The 17,086-nt window shown below is 39.5% G+C and overlaps 1 protein-coding gene across 1 annotated transcript in view; it reads left to right on the forward strand.

The window, feature by feature from the left end:
• The first annotated feature begins 1,195 nt into the window (after window positions 1-1,195).
• EFCAB6 (EF-hand calcium binding domain 6) overlaps window positions 1,196-17,086 on the forward strand; it is a 104,482-nt gene continuing 88,591 nt past the window's right edge. The window contains 3 exon segments of the mRNA XM_034063333.1: window positions 1,196-1,414; window positions 5,573-5,650; window positions 12,390-12,520. Coding sequence (XP_033919224.1) covers window positions 1,196-1,414; window positions 5,573-5,650; window positions 12,390-12,520 — 428 coding nt within the window.

The following is a 17,086-nucleotide window of genomic DNA, read 5'->3' on the forward strand; positions in this document are numbered from 1 at the left end:
CAATCAAGTAAGATTTTGCTGTCCCAGTGTGGGATTCATTTTGCAACTAATTTTTAATTATTATCATGTGGGGCTTCCTCCATCACTGTTCACGTCACTTTCCCTCCTCTCTTTGACACGTAGTTTTAGATTTAGGGTCAGATTCATTGTAGAAGGAAGCTGTGACAGTTCTATTGATTTCACTGAAGCTGTATCCAGCTGTGAATTTGAATGCTTTCTTTTGTTGGAATGGCTTAAAGTTGAAATGAAATGTGCAAGGCGTCCATGATTGTCTACTTTCCTTGTAAGGAAGGGATGAACATAAGAAAAAAATTGGCTTTTATAAAATTGCAGCAAAGCTGTAAATAACAAAAAGCTGTATTTTGCTGTCTTACTTTCTATAAACAAAGCCTTTTTTGAAGGCAGTTACATTTCATTTAAGAGCAGATACTAGATTAAAGTTTGGAAAAACCAGTTAATGCCTATGAACTAGCCACAGTGTTCGGATTTGTGTACAAAACCTCCTTTGATTCAAGCAGAAGGTAATTAAATGCTCATAGCTGTGGCTGAATTTGGCTTATTATGAATCAAAAAAAAAAACCAACCCATCAGGCCAAATCTTTTGGTGTTGTTTAATTCTTATTCAAGTCTAATGAGGGCAAGAGGTGTCTTAAGTAATATAAGGCATCCCTGTACACCATATTGCACTGTCAGATACTTCCATTGCTGGTTGTGTTTTCACACATTGTGGGAATGGGGCTGGCATGTGCTAGAATACTTACTGGCCATAGACTCCATATACAGACAATGAATGTTGACTCCACTGCTATGTGGAATCTCTACCCAAAGCTCAATAACCTCATAAAGCCTCTACATTTTATGGGGCAAAGAGATCCTCTCTGTAGTTTGAAGTGGAAGGGTTGCTGTCATAGAACACATCTATGTGCTATAGTTTTATTTGTTTAGAACTCTTAAAATTTAAGTGTATATTCCAACTTACTCTTTTGGCCATGGTAGCAAAACAAGATACCCTGTAATCTTTAATTTAAATATTTGCAAATATGTTTGGTTATTTATTGTTTTCAAATCAGTGGACAAAAAATAACTGATTTACTGATATATTTTTAGAAATGAACAGATTTGTATTGAATTCTCAGAAAAATTAGTGATTTTTCAGACTTTGGAATATCTGATGACTACCTAGTATATTTTACAGATGTCTGTGGGCTATGTCCTGGATCCCACATCCTTCTCCCAGGACATTGGGAAGAGCTTACTTCATGAGACAGCTGAAATAGAAGAGAAACTGAAAAAAACATTTCGGATGCTTGATGTTGATCTGACCCCGACAATCACAAAGGGTGAATTCGGGAGAGTCATTGAAACCTTTCTCTTCCTTCTAACAGAAGCTTACTTTGACGCTGTGCTGGCAGAGGTATGCTGTGTCATTGACGTTCATAATCATTGAGAGGCTGTTCCTATTTACGTCAAGAGCAAAATTTCAGTGGGAACAGGTTCCAGACCAGTGTTATCAAAAAGATACTAGACATGGTCAAAACCTTTGTTCAAGTCACAGAAAACTTGCAAAAATAACGTGAGCTAAATTTGATGGTTGGTATGTTTACATGAGGATTTTGTCTGTGTGGTGTGTCTCACTATTTGAAGGAGTTGCAATTTACTAGCAGATTTTTTGATTAAAAAAAAAACAACTCACAGCTTAAATTCATATACATGCAGTGTTATGAATATGCATAGATTACATTGTGAACTCTGAGTCAGAGACCAGCTGTTTTTTGTCTGCACAGGGAATTTCTCAACTCACTTTTCGTATTTGCTACCTTATAAACCATTGTCAGATTGGTTTTGAAGGAACGTTGGGTGTTTATATGATATTGTGACTGGCACTTACCAAAAACAGGGGGCGTACCTCATGCAAATTTTCACCAGCATTATTGTACACTTACATTTCTCTCCTGAAAGTGTGGATGACTAAGTTTTATATATTTTTTTCCTAATGTATTTGACTCTTGTTTGCTTCTTTAATTTGGTGAATTATCTATTGCATTTGTATTTTAAACTAATCAGTCTGTAACGGGTTAAGCCCATTTCAGCAAAGATGGATACTACATACTTTGCTAATGCTAAATCGTCATTAGGGGACACATACACAGCTGAAACATATTGAACAATCTTTTGAAACAAGAGAAGTGAGACTCAGTGAGACTGAGAATTAATATACTTACTTATATACATGTGAAAGATCATAGAACTAGAGAGCTGAGAAATCTATCTTACATGAGGGAAATACTTGTAGGTTGTAACTTTTTGGGGGAGGGATTTTCCACATATTAAGTTTATGTTCTGCACAAGTTGCTGAGGGTTAGTAGTGCATAATACACAAAACAAAATTGTGAGATTTTTTTTTTTAAGAAAAGAATGAGTAATGCAAATTAAGTATTTAAAAAATCTGATATCACCGTAGAACTTATCCATGTATATTGAAATACAGATCTCAAAAATTCCTGTCAAAGCTCACTAAAATTGCCAGAAATATTAACATACTTTAAAAGTTTTGTATACTATGCAGTAAAATTGCTCAAAACTTGTAATAATGAATCACTTGTGAGTTGTCTAGCTCTGAAAGCAGAATCTAGATGTTAATGTGAGCCTCAAGTGACACAGTGACAGGATACAAGTTTTCCTAAATTGCTTTTTCTGCACTTATACCTGGAGTAGTTGCCATAGGAATGTTTCCTGATTGCCAAAGAGAAGGGAGTGGTCTGCTAAGCTGCTGATCTGCTACTGGAAAAGTATGAACCTTTAAGACTAATCAGTCTGTTTTCTAAATCAGCAGTGAAAGTTGTTGTGTATGAAAGAAACTGTAACTGATTCAGTTTAATAGGGATTTGAAAACATGCCATTCTGCTTGATGTGTCTTTAGGTGAAAAAGAAAAGCTAAACCAAGGGACCCAGCAGTGGCAAAGTTACATGTTTCAGGGTTCAATCCTTTAGGAGTGAATAACTCACAGCGATCTTTGTTGCCAGTGTAAGTACACCGGCTGTGTGTGAACTGGGATTAAGTTTAGATTCTTACCATCAGTGAAGTAAAATGGAAATTAAAGCCATACTTTATGTAAAACCAGAAATAATTAAAACCCAAACCAAAACAACCCCACAAACCCCAAGCCCAAATCTGTGTTCTCACAGCAGCTTTATTAGTGGAGCACTAAATATTTTTCACACCTCATCCCCTCCCCCAGTGACATTAAAGGGAGACATTCTGCACGGAGATCTGTGGGGAAATTCCTTTTCCTTCAGTTTGTCCTGTGGGTTTCTATGATCTTGCCTTCAATAAGGAGTTGAATCAAAAAATATTCTGTAAATTCCAGTCCAACTTTGTTCCCAGCCAGTGCAAAGCTAAAAAAACTCTCAGACAAAGAAAGAATGGGGGAATGTAATACTGAGGATACAAAAATGGGATTAGGACTTTGAAAGGAAGCAGGAGGAAGAAGAGGAGCAGCAAAAGAAAAGAAGAAAAAGGGAGGGACCTAAGCCACTTTCTCCCAGAGAGACAGGGGAGCTTAAAAAATTCTAATTAATTAGCGAAAACTAATTAAATAACAAATGAGGGATCTTTCCTGGAATAAAAGGTTAATCTTTTCTTTATTACATGCAATATAATAAAACGCTAAAGCTTTTTGTATGCTTGGGGTTGGATTTTCTTCCAGTGTTCAAGGAGAATAAGATGTTATTCTTGACTTCCTTTTAAACTCAGTAAAATGCAAGAAGTAAGGATCGTGCTTAGACGATCTTGTCTTTTGGCCAACTAGTTTGCTAGAGAACTTCTCTGAGACTGCAGTGCGTGAAGGCAAAATTAATGGTAGGTTTGTTAGAGCTATCAGGCACAGAGATGTGATCTTACCACTAGAGGGCACTACAGGTGCTGTTTTGCAGGAATTTTGCTAAGGAGCGTTACCAGAGCTAATTTCTCCCTCTAGTTAGAACTCAACCAATTCCACTAAATTCAGAGGTTGAAATGGTGGCGGAGTTTGTCTTCTAGGACCTCATCCCACAAATAAAGGTATAAATAAAACTGCACAAGGCCTTTCAGAAACAGTTAGTTAAGGCTGAAACCAGAGAAGTATGTACAGAGGGTGGATTTTGGCACCTGCAGAACCCACTAGTGAAAGAAAACTTGGCTGCTGGTAGATAACTCCTGAAATTACCTGCTCTGCGCTTGGTGCAAGTCAATAGGATGCAGAAACAAAACCAAGGTGATATGGTTTTAATTTTTACAAGAACATTAAAAGTTACTAGTGACAAATAGATCTCAGGTTTGTGCTGGATGGGAATAGGAGGAGAGGCAGTTGTAATCTGAAGATTGATGGGAGCAGAGAACAGGGGAGAACTGGCACTATAACTTTCTTGACCTTGGGACTCTTGAGTACTCTGGGCAGTACTTGGGACTCCTGAGTACCCTGATCCCAAGGGCTGGATCATCCCTTTGTGTTCTGTTTGCCAGCCAGAAAAATACTTCAAGACAAAGTTTGTTACACTAACAGCCACCACTGTTACTGCTCACTCTACTTGTGGTAGAGCAGCAGTTGCCAGAGAAAACCTCATAAAGTTCAGCTAGATCTTTTGTTCAAAAGGTCCTGCACCCGGGTCAGGGCAATCCCAAGCACAAATACAGGCTGTGCAAGGAAAGGATTGAGAGCAGCTCTCAGGAGAAGGTTTTGGGGGTGTTGGTTGATGAGAAGCTCAACATGACAGCTCATACTTGCAGCCTAGAAAGCCAAGTGTACGCTGATCTGCATCAAAAGGAGGTGACCAGCAGGTGAAAGGAGAGACTTCTCCTCACCTGCTCCACTCTTGTGAGACCCCATCTGGAATTCTGTGTTCAGCCCTGGGGCCCCAACACAAAGAGGGATGTGGACCTGCTTACATGAGTCCAGAGGCCATGAAGATGATCAGAGGGCTGGAGCACCTCTCTTATGAAGACAGACTGAGAGACCTGGACTTTTTCAGCCTGGAGAAGAGAAGACTCCAGGGAGAACTTAGGGCAGCTTTCCAGTACCTATCGGAGCCTACAGGAAATCTGGAGAGGGACTTTTTACAAGGGCATGTAATGACACAACAAAGGGGAATGGCTTTAAACTGACAGGAGAGATTTAGATTAGATATTGGGAATAAATCCTTTACTGTGAGGGTGGTGAGGCAGTGGCACAGGCTGCCCAGAGAAGTTATTGCTGCCCCATCCCTGGCAGTGTTCAAGGCTAGGGTGGACAGGGCTTTGAGCAACCTGGTCTAGCGACAGGAGGGTTGGTCCTAGATCACCCAATCCATTTTGTGATCTCTGTTCTGCTTAGGGACCCAGAATTATGGCGATTTTCTCCAAGAGCAATGTAGAGCTGTGAAGAACAGCCTCAATAAAGGCTACTTCCTTGCTTTTGTTCACATGCAAAAAGAAATCCTTTCCCACTGGTGTCCCTACAGTGGTTTTGCACAGCAATATGATACATTTGTGATTTATATTTCATGATGTACTTGTGTTTTCTGTTCATGTAATCTTTTTTACTATTTTTATTTTCAGGACGAACAGTCAGAATCGCCAAATAATGATGTGAAGTCAGCTAGAATCCATGCTCAAGGAGAAAGTATGTTGATGAGGGTAATAGCAGAAACCACATGCTGGGGTAGTAATTCCTTTCAGATAAGTAGATGTTGCTCTTGATAGACTGATATAAAATTTAGTAACAAGTTTAAAAGTATATTGCTCTGTTGTATGAAGATCTGGTCATTCTTATATGCTTAGGGTTTTCTGGTTTGCTGGGGGGGGGTGTTTGTTTTTGTTTTATTATGCTAAAGTACAAAGTAACATGTTAAAAGCCTCTCTAATCCACACTTTTTAGCATCCAATACCTAAACGCTATTTTTTTCTTTCAAGCAGTCTTTCAACAAATCTCTGGTGTAGGGTTGGCATAGCCCCACTGTGAATTTATTTAGTTACTAGGTGCTTGTGGCTTGAGTAACAACATTGACTTGTTTAAGAAACTAGATTCTCCATGTCAGTACATTTTTGGTGATTGTGTAGCCATTTGCAAGGCTGATGTAAAACATTCAGAAGAACAATATTTTAGGCATTTTGTACTCCTTTTTTTTAGAAGTATCCAGTCACTTAAGAGCTCAGTCAGCTTAAATCTTAACTCGCATTTTAATAGCACAAAACCACTCTTATAATCCAGGACAAAGTGGTAGTGTTTCTATGGGAAAGCAAGATTTTAATTTTAATTTTGTACAAAATGAGCCATGAAAATTTGTTTGTAACATCCTGACTTTTTATAATTTTTGAGCACTTGCAAGTTAACCTGATGTCACTTATCATGCCTAATAACAGTTAACTATTTGCAAGGACACAGAACAGTATTCCATGCTTTTGAGAGCACTGTGTAACAGTCTGTTGGCTCTACCCTAAGAATGCTCATAGAAGAAGAAATACATTAAACATAACCTGATGTAAATGCTAAGGAAAATCCAGTCTACTGCTGTGCTTAGCATGGGCTTGGCCTGTAGTTTGGGAGGGAGAGATAAAATCTTTCTGATTTCACAGCTGTTACTGCACCTAAGGGCTGCAGTAGTACTTGCAACCCATTTGCTTCCCTTCTACTGAGTAGGACATCTGAATATATCCTCACTGCAGTCTGAATAAAATGTTAATATATCACAAAGGCTGTTAGGACAGATTGTATCCAAGACAATCTTTTCTTGCTGTAGAAAAGCCTATCAATCATAACTTAGTATAGTTGTTATTAATGTCATAGCTTTTATTCATTTGGCTCTATACAGCTAACTAAAGAGTAGCATTTATGTTTTCATGTTAAGTGTTTCCTATCACAAAAGAAACTGATGAAATATCTTATTATAGAATTTATTAATTGACAATATCCTCCAAAGTCCTAATTAGAGGTACATTTAATTTACAAGGTTATATGTTATTTTTTAACAGCATTGTTAAACGGAGCTGTTATGTGTATTTTAGTACATTAACAGGAAACACCATTAACTGAAGGCAAGGTTACTGCTACATATATATCCTAGGAACAATTCAGTTAAAGAAGTACTGCAAGATATGTAAATGCATGATGTACACAGGTAATTATTCAGATACACTTAAGAGTTCATATACACATTTAAATATTTATCTGTAACATATCATAGTGGTTATTCCCAAGCCAAACATTATTCTGCTTCTGTTTGGCTGCACATAATCAGCCAAGGACGAGGTTTTGAATTTGCATGTGCAAGTAAAAAAAAAAAAAAAGAAAAAATTAAAAATAAGATTCAGGAAGCCCAAAAGATAAAGCTTCTAATGTCCTCAGTAAAACATGGAATAGTGTTTTTTCCCTTGTATAGGCAGAAAGACACATTTGGACCATTTACTACATATATCTGTATTTAGCCATCATAACTATGATAGTTATGATGGTTGACTATACTGGTCAAGATGAGTGTGGTGGTTTACTCTGGATGGATACCAAGTACCCACCAAAGCTGCTCTATCCCTCCCCCTTCTCAACTGGACAGGGAAGAGAAAATACAACTAGTGGCATGAGCTTTCTACAGGGTCACAGCCTTCTTCAGCCATCTCCCTCCTCAAGGGGGGTCCCTCCACAAGCTGCAGGTGGATATCTGCTCCACCATGCACCTCCATGGTCTGCACCAGGGACTGTAGGGGAATCTGCTCTAGTACCTGGAGCACCTCCTCCCCACCTGCACTAGCCTTGGTGTCTGCAGAGGTGTTCCTCTCACACATTCTCACCCTTCTCTTCCAGCTGCCATTACTCCTGTGAAGTTGTTTGGGATTTTTTCCCCCTCTTCTTAAATACGTTATCCCAGAGGCACTACCACTGTTGTTGATGGCTCAGGCTTAGCCAGCAGCAGGTGTGTCTTGGATCTGGCTGGAATTGGCTTTCTTGAATGGAAGGGAAGCTTCTAGCAGCTTCTCACACAAGACACCTCTGTAGCCCTCCTGCTACCAAAGTCTTGCCATGCAAACCCAATACCATAAAGAAAAGTGGCATTATTTATTTGTTGTATTTGTTGGAAGTAAGGCTTACTGGCTCTGTAGTCATTCTTACTTGCTCAAAAAGTATAGATATACTAGGTAACAATTTTGACTATTTCAAATGCCGGTATTTCAAAGCTCTATGTTTAGTTTTGACTATAGGAGTCCTTCCATAATTTCTAGTCAAATATAGTAAAATGTTACTCCTGAAGGTCACTGTCTTGGGAAAAGCAGAGATAAGGAAAGGAAAAAAAATAATAAGACAAAACCATACCAAAAACCGATCAAGAAAGACAAGTAACAGCAAATTGTAGGAAAATGGCCACAGTGTTGTCTCCTAAGAAAAAAAAGAAAAGCCTGGAAGGAGGGCCAAATGCTGAACCCTGTGCCTGGGAATATGAATAACAGTACTAGAAAAAGCTCTTTCCTATTGACTCAGTGAGCACGCAAGGTAGCAGGCAGCAATGTAGTTAGGCTACTTAAGGACTTCTTTATGTGCTGTGGGTAACAAGAACCAGAACTTTTATACCATACCAGAAGCCCAGAGTCTTTTTTGTGCTCCTGGCCAGCTGATACCCTGGCTGCTCACTACTGCCCTGGTGCAGCAGAGGACTGTTGTTGTAGGAATATTGTTTTAGCTAAATTCAGAACCTGTTTCTCTTTAAAGATTACTGAAGCACTGTGATTGATTTGCATTTGCAATAAGACTGTTCATGTAAAGCAGAATGTAAAGAGGACTGAAAATTGATTTATTTTGTGTACTGACTGCACAAATTTCAAGGTCTCTAAAAATTACTAATTAGTTGTAAAGGGCTATCAATATGAACAAGCATCAGGCCCATGTATTTTCCTCACTTCCCCTGCTCTTATCACCCCTCCCCCATTAATTTTTGATTTTATGTTTATGAGGATCTGAAAATAGTCTAATTCTTTTCTATCTGGTTTGGGCCTATCTTTACCAGCTGGTAAATAGGAAATGTTCACTGTAGGAAGCCAATACTCTGCAGAGTGTAAACAGATGGAATCAATATAAAGTGACAAGTTAGACTGTGCTACTGAGAATACAGAGCCAAAACTAAGAGCATAACAGTCACGATACTTATTTTGTTCCAATTCATTTGGTACTGAATAGCACTTCATATATGCACAGCTGTGTCCTTCCATTTTTTACTTTCTTTCTTCTGGTTTGATGATGACAATTTCAAAGAAAAACTTTAATTAAAGATTTTACACAGAATGGCCCAAAGTAGAATATAGGGAAAATGAGAACTGATGTGTTTATAGCAAAGAAGAATATTTTTCAGGCACTTATTTTCTTTCTTTCTTTTTTAACAAAACAAAATCCAATGTATCTCTCTGTGTATTATATGCTAGATGGATAGATCTTTGCAGGTGGAAATCTTCCATTTGGTGATAAGGTATATAACCATACCTCTAAGAGCTTCTCCATCATCCTGTTTCTTCCCTGGTACCTATTACAGCAGAGTGTCATGAAGGGCAGGAAATCTAATCGTAAATCTCTGCATGGGTGTGCTGGTCAAAGAGAAGGGGACACTGATACAGACTGCTGTTAGACTGCCCTGAGACACACTGGAAGCAAAGTGACTGAGAGTCTTCCTTTCCCTTCCCTGGCTAGCTTGCCTCATATGTACCTTTCACCCTATAGAAGGGTATTTTGGAGGCCGTGGATCTGATCCATGGTCCATTCAGAGACAGTTACTGGGGTGGTAAGCTTCCAAGCTGTCCTATGTTGTAGGGTTTGCTTTGAAAGCACATCTGAGTTCTAGTCCTTTTGCCAGGTGTTATAATATGGCGTTTTCTTTACTAATTTATGCATTTTTTACACATTTTCACAAATGTGGAAGAAGGCAGCATGTTTTACCACTCTATCCCCAACTTATTCCTTGCAGCATATTTCTTAATGCTGCCATTAAAATTTTGCTATTTTTGCTTTCTTGGCAAATAATAACCCCAGATTTCCCATATGTTGTTTATTAGGGTGACTGTATGTCTCTAATGAGGGGCAGCAGCCACGAATCTGAACACAGATTTTGCTTCTGATCCTCATGTCAGGGTCAAGCATCTTTTGTTTCCTACAGGAGAAACACTGGATCTGTCCCACTCTCCTCCATGTGTATCTCCCTAGATATGCAAGCCATTGTAGCGCATCTGCACAGAACTTCTCTGCCTCCTCCTCCAGCCAGCTGCCTTCTCTGCAAAGTGCAATTCTTTTCCTAACTATAACACTAGGGGTCTGTTGGTCTCAGGGACTTCCTAAAAGATCTCCCAGAACTGTTCAACAACAGAAAGAAGGTATATAGTGTTGTAGGCAGGATTCAGGAGCTTGAGGTAATGGGAATGCATGAAAGCCCCTTTCCAGATCTCCTTCCCACCCTTGCCACCCTGAGCCACCAAACAAGTTCCATAACAGCAGGGAGGGGGAAAGAACACATGATGCAGGTGGCGCCTGCATGGGGAGGAATTGTTTTCAATGGCTGTCCTTTGTGTTCCTGAAGTATAAGAAAATATTTCAAATATTCATTGTCTTCTTTCTTCCCAAGGGATCCCCAAGTGCTCTACATGCATAAATGCTGCTGAAATGCAGTCACTGCTGGGGTGGGGAGAAGCAGCCAGCTGGCATGTGTCAGTGACAACAGAGCACGTTATGCCAAAGACACTATGGCAAGGCCCTGTGGTTGCTAAAAGTGCTGTGGTATCACTAACACTCCAGAGAACAAACAGGAACATTGCTTCTAGTGCTTCTGCTGAGTGATTCTGATAGCATAAACTGATTGCTATGTAGCTTATCTAACCTGTAAGCACAAATGGTCACATCAAGCTGGCAGAAAAATGTACCACTGGTGCCAGGCACCACAGTATCCAAACCTGTGCTTCGCTCATTAAATAATACATTTCAGTTAAATCTGATCACAGGGGAAATGAATCAAGATTTCTGCATTTCATTCTCTATGAAAACCTTGGAGTTGTGGTGGAAATGTTTTGCCAGTCAAGGCAAGGAAGAGAAATCCTAGCCTACTCTGATGAAATCTAATCCTTTCTTTGAATCTGAATTCCCTTTGTTGTTTTGTATGTAGTACTATAGGAAAATACACTTTTAATTATAAAAACTGTTTTTCCTTCTTCATGTCTTTAGCCAGATGAGAAGCTTTATCCTCTTCCACCTTTTTTGCCAGGTAGAGTTGCCAAGAAGTAGTCAAATCCACCTGATCTATAGCTACTTACTTCAGGCAACCTTTGCTTGTATCAGTGGATGGTTGTAGCCACAAATAGGCCTATTTACTGTGCATAAATGCTCTGCAGTAGGAGTACTGGACTTGGAACCTTGACCCTTTTGGTGAAAACAAACAAGATTCAAAGTCTTGGCTCCATTGAAGTACTGACTTCTCTATGATCAGAATTCCTTTCAATGATTTTCCTGCTTACTCCTGGTAGCACTGCAGAGTATATGCAACTGAGCTGGATTTAATTCTGTCTCAGGCAGCCGCATTCAAATAAGTGAGTAAGGAGCAGAGGCAGAATCTTTATTATTGCTGCTATTATGTGAGCCAGAAAGCACACAGCCTGATTCAATTCCCCAGTCACATTTGCAGATATAGCAGTTAAAAAGAGTGATTATTTTTGAACAAGGCTTTATTTTGTAAGCTGAACAATTCAACACAGAACAGAGTAAGCATGGAAGCTATCGATACTACTTTTACTGTCAGTTTTCAGGTTTTAAGCTTACTTTAAGGTCCAGGCTGCTGAGATTATTTACAGATGTAGAGAAAACAGTTGCAATTTCTAGAATGTTAATATATTTGTCAGTTTGTCCCATGTATACATTCTCTTTCAACTCCTAAATCTTCTGGATTTTGGCAATTTTTGAAGAGAAGTGAAAAAAGAATATTTTGGTATATGAAGGACAAATAATTCACTGATATTCTGGAGTTCACTGATACTTACAAAATGTATACCTGCCTTGATCTTTGATATCTGGTTTCCAGCAAATCTCTAGGTTTCAGTTGTTAAAGGAAGATCATTCTACTGTTTAAAATATATGAATTGTATCTGAAATTCATTGCTTTGCCTGAAAGTGTTTTGAAGTTTACTAGTGCCATTTGAAGAGGAAATTGCCTTAGACATTGAGTAAATGCAAAATACTCATTTCTCTTGGAGTGTTACTGTAACACTTTCTATTGTGCCAGGGAATTACTCTACTGTATTATCAAAATAGGTATGAAATGTCATTTTGTATTATATGTTAGGAAAGCTTTCCACTGCTTGCAATTGTGTCAGTTGTGTCAGTATTAGTTTCTTGTTCATTGAAATCACCTGTAATTTGTAGATCGCAAAGAATGTGAAAAACATTACCAGGTGCTGCAGACTTTTTTACTACAGCCACACAGGATGGATATAGAGGCATACAATAAGGCAAATCCTTGGGATGACCTGTTTCAGGATGAAGGACTCAGAGAAGTAAGTAAAGAAACAGCATGATTTTTCTGTAAGAGAAAGACTTTGTGATCTGCTGAATGACAGTGGCTGGGGGCTGCTTGAAGCAGGCTAATTTGCCAGTTTATCTTCTGTATGCAAGTTACAGCCTTCAGCCTTTCTCTGACTAAATGGATGCAAGAGTATGCAAAGATAAATATGTTAGTAATTCACTCCAAAGGGATGAGTCCTGCATCAAAATTCATCCCAAACAGCTTGATTTTCAGGATGGTGTTTAAGATGCTAAAGTGACAATGTGGGACTCCCCTTGCCTGCAGTCTCACAAAGCGACATTGGCACTGCATGTCCTTGGCCTCAGATCCAGGACACAGCTGAGTAGTCTACATGGAGATGCTGGTGCCTACCCCTGTCTGAAAGCTAAACAGGAGAGATAGTGAGAGCCCCAGGGGATCTTCCAGGGGAATAGTGAAAAGAGGAAAAGATTTTGTCACTCTACTTATAAGAGGAGTTAGGTCGACCCTTTTCTTGACCCCTTTCGTTTGTTTGGCTGACATAGGATATATATAAGATCTGTTTGAACTATTCTGTGATTCTATTATATATATATATGATTCTATTATATATACATATGTATATTTGATTCTGTGACTAATCAGTAAAACCAATGTATCAAGAGGACAAAGTGTGTGTGCGAACACACCTACAGGACCCAGGAGCCCCTCCATTTTACAGCTGATTTGAAAATGTTTGCTGCTGAGCAAGAAAATGGCTCCCCACTCCTTTTGAGGCCAGGGAGTGGAGAAATATGAGAGCCATTGCCTCTCACTGGGAAAAGATCCTAATAACCAGGTGACTAGTGAAATCTTGCCTTTGAAAAAGACAACAGCTCCCATCAGCTGTTTCATACTTCTGCTGAATTCCTGCAAGTATGACTGTGTTTTTTGCCCATGGGGTAGAGGAACACAAGCTATTTGAAATAAGATGTTGTATGGCACATCTTCACATCCTGTGCAACTTGAGGCAGTGAACAGGGAAACGTTATATCGTGGATACTATACTCTGCTTCCTGCTATCTTTGCAAGGTTTTCATGTGAAGTGATACGGTGAAATGGAAACTCAGAGGCTGCCTCCAAGCAGGGCAAAGCCAGAAAGCAAGGAGCATTTTGCTTCAGTGAGTCAGACTTCTAAGCTTGGCAGTTGGTTCACCAGGAACCTCAGAAGAAACATTTAACCTTTTAGAGCTGTAGTATGCATATCTACATAAGGGAGTAGTACTTGCTTACCTCAGAGGGATGATGTGAACCTTGACTGATGTTTGTATAGCATTTGGAAACTAGATTGGCCTGCTCTTCAATGGCAGAACAGTGGCTAAGTATTGATACTGGGAGTTCATATGTGCTTCAGATATGATGGATCCAGTGCCCCTATTAGTCTGTACTGGACAAAGCTGTAGCAGATCCTGCTTTCACAGAACAGAGTTGCAGGAATGTGAAGTAGCTGGAGCTTTGACTGCAATAGGGGTTGCACAAAGAGGGATGGTCCAAGCATGATGGGGTAGGAAAGTAAATATCTAAAAACCATGTGGAATACTTCTGTAGGATCTTTGCTGGTGGGTTGCTTTGAAATTGTGCTTATAAGGCACTATGTTGGAAATGTTGAAAGAGATCAAGTGATGACAGTGCCTGTGAATTGATGCCTATACACACTAGGAGATCAGCTACAAACTGGCTTAAACTAATGTGAATCTGTTAGCTGCAACATGTACTCCAAGGGGAACCTAAAGAGACTTAAGCGCCTTGGAATGGCCTTCCAGTTGCATGTAGTGACACTGGAAGAAATAGTTGGGCCAATTCTATTATTATGTGGCCCCATGGATGGTGTCACCACCACAGTTCTGGGGTTTTCAAAAATGGGATGGCTTACATGGCATCAGGCTTGCTGCCACCAGAAGGGATTCGCCTTTCTCAGAGCAGGAAGAGCCAGCAGGGCTCATTGACGGACACCTTTGGAGGGGAGGGGGAGGCTTACTCATGGTAAGCTATAGGATGACATACCAAGGTTAGAGGGACAGGTGCTATCAAAGGCCCTCAGCCTGTTGTCTGGGACATGATGGCCACACTGGAGCACACTTGAAATCTTACAGAGATGAGCTAGGGCCTCCCTAGGTAACAGGAGCAGTGGGGGAAATACCAGTGAAATACCTGAAAGGAATTAAGGGATGTTCTTCTAAGAAGGTGACACAGATGACAGCCCAGCTGAAGTGCCTCTACACCAATGCACACAGCATGAGCAGCAAACAGGAGGAGCTGGAAGCCAGCCTGTTGCTAGAAAGCTAAGACCTAGATATCATTACTGAAACTTGGTGAGACAAATCCCGTGACTCCAGCGCAGTTATTGATGGCTACAGACTATGAAGGGACAAGTGAGAAAGGAGGGGCAGAGGTGTTGCCCTCTACTACAAGAAATGGGTAGAGTGTTATGACCTGTCTGAAGAATAGCCACAAGCAGGTTGAAAGCTTATAGGTAAGAATTAGATACTGAGGCAACAAAGGGAACCTTGTGGTTGGTGGCTATTACAGGCCACCCAATCAAGGGAAGCCTATTAATAAAGCTACAGGAGGCATCATGCTTGTGGACTCTCATCCTGCTGGAGTATATTGGCCACCCTAACATGAGGTCAAAAGAAGCACAGACACCTGTAGGCTCTGTGTTCAATATCAGGTTGGACTGGGCTCTGACCAATCTGCTCTAGTGGAAGATGTCCTGCTCGCTGCAGGGGAGCTGGAACTAGATGATGTTTACAGCTCCCTTCCAACCCAAAACCTCCTATGATTCTCCATGCTCTGATTCCAAAATAATTTCTGTCAGTTCATATTGCCTGGCTACACTATTTCACTTTGTGTGTTTTTTTCTGACTGTGACACTTTCCAGAATTAGATATCAACAACACCAATTAAATAATTTGGTACAGGCAATTACAGAACAGAAGCAATACTCCTCTAAAGCAAGCAATCAAAACCCCAAAAGATGCTTTATTTGACAATAAACCTTGTGTTTGGCATTGCAATCTGAAAGGTAATAAATCTATAAAAATTTTACTACATCTCATAAGTGCTGAATAATAAAAAAAAACACAAATCTTCATTTTGGTGTTTAAGGCTTTAAAAAGATGAAGTTTTGTCGAAAAACTTCTGAAGCTTATATAATGGTACCGAGTCACCTCTGTATGAAACAAGACAATAGAAAAAATAATAGAGAGAAAATCTGTAACATTTGTTTTATTTTCCTACTGATGGAATATCACACAAACATCTTTTGAAGAAGCCTATTAAATTTGAGAATGTTTAAATATACCCAGAGTATACCTGAATTTGTTATTATGGGCAAACCTTAAAGCAAATGAAAGTGTATTCTCTTTTCAAAGTGCAAGTTGCAAGATGTTAATGTTAGCATGTTTATGAAAGGATATTAATGTCCTAGTCAAAAGAATAAAATGGCTTCTTTTTTGAAAGTGTGGTAAATTCATGGGTCAAATTCACTTCTGTGCTGGTAATTTTGCACTGATCCAGTTAAATCTTAAGAACGACATAGACCAGCTAAGTCTACTCTGTTCCTCTGGCTGCACACTTATTATTGTACAAAAGCTATACATCCTGTAATCATCATGCCCTAAAAGAACAGTGCCCAGTTAAGTGATTTAGGTCATATTTACTGGGTTTATTTTGTCTGTATCACAGGTGGCTAGGAAGACACAGGCAACTCAAGATATTTGAATCTAAATGCTCTCTGCTATTTCAAGTATAACCATGTCTCACTCTAAATTCCTGATATATTGGGCAAGCACAGTACTTGTTTTATCTGTTATGAACAGCAAATTATCTAAATAAAATTGTCTCCAATGGAATATTTAAGTTCTCCAAGTCACCATTCATGAAATTCCTTGTAAAAAAATGAATAATCCTTGGGCTTCTAAAGTATTGTTTAGCATGTCGAGGGCAGATAAACAGGTAGGCAAAGTAAATGCCAACAGTTTTTTTAGACTGTTTAGATGTATCTATACCCCTTTCTTCCCTCTCAGTTCCCCTTCTTGGGCAAAAGATTGGAGTGTCATACTCCAAACCCACACCCTAAAATGTTGTTTTCATTAGAAAGATATTTTATTCTGTTTTTAGTTTCCCTGTGAGGTAGCATCCAGTTCAAACCTGCAGGTCCAGTGCCATTCTAGGGCATTGGATGCTCAACTAGCTGCTAGGCCATGTTTCTTTGGTACTATTATCTCACATTTCTCTGGACTGTATACTTTTCATAGCATAGTCCTCTGCCTGAGACATCTGGAGAAGATGTATCTTATTTGATAAGTCCTTTGCTCCTGTTGTCCTTCAGGTGTCTACTTTTGAAATACAGTGAAATATACTTGTCGTGGTTTAAACCCAGCCATGCAGCTCGTTCATTCACTCCCCCCCCCTTCCTCCCCCTACTCTCGGAGGGATAGGGAGGAGAATCAAAAGAATGTAACTCCCATGGGTTGAGATAAGAACAGTTTAATAACTAAGGTATAACACAAATCACTACTGCTACCACCAATAATAA

The sequence above is a fragment of the Melopsittacus undulatus genome, chromosome 5 (genome assembly GCF_012275295.1).
Source record: "Melopsittacus undulatus isolate bMelUnd1 chromosome 5, bMelUnd1.mat.Z, whole genome shotgun sequence".
In the NCBI taxonomy this organism is placed as follows: Eukaryota; Metazoa; Chordata; class Aves; order Psittaciformes; family Psittaculidae; genus Melopsittacus; species Melopsittacus undulatus.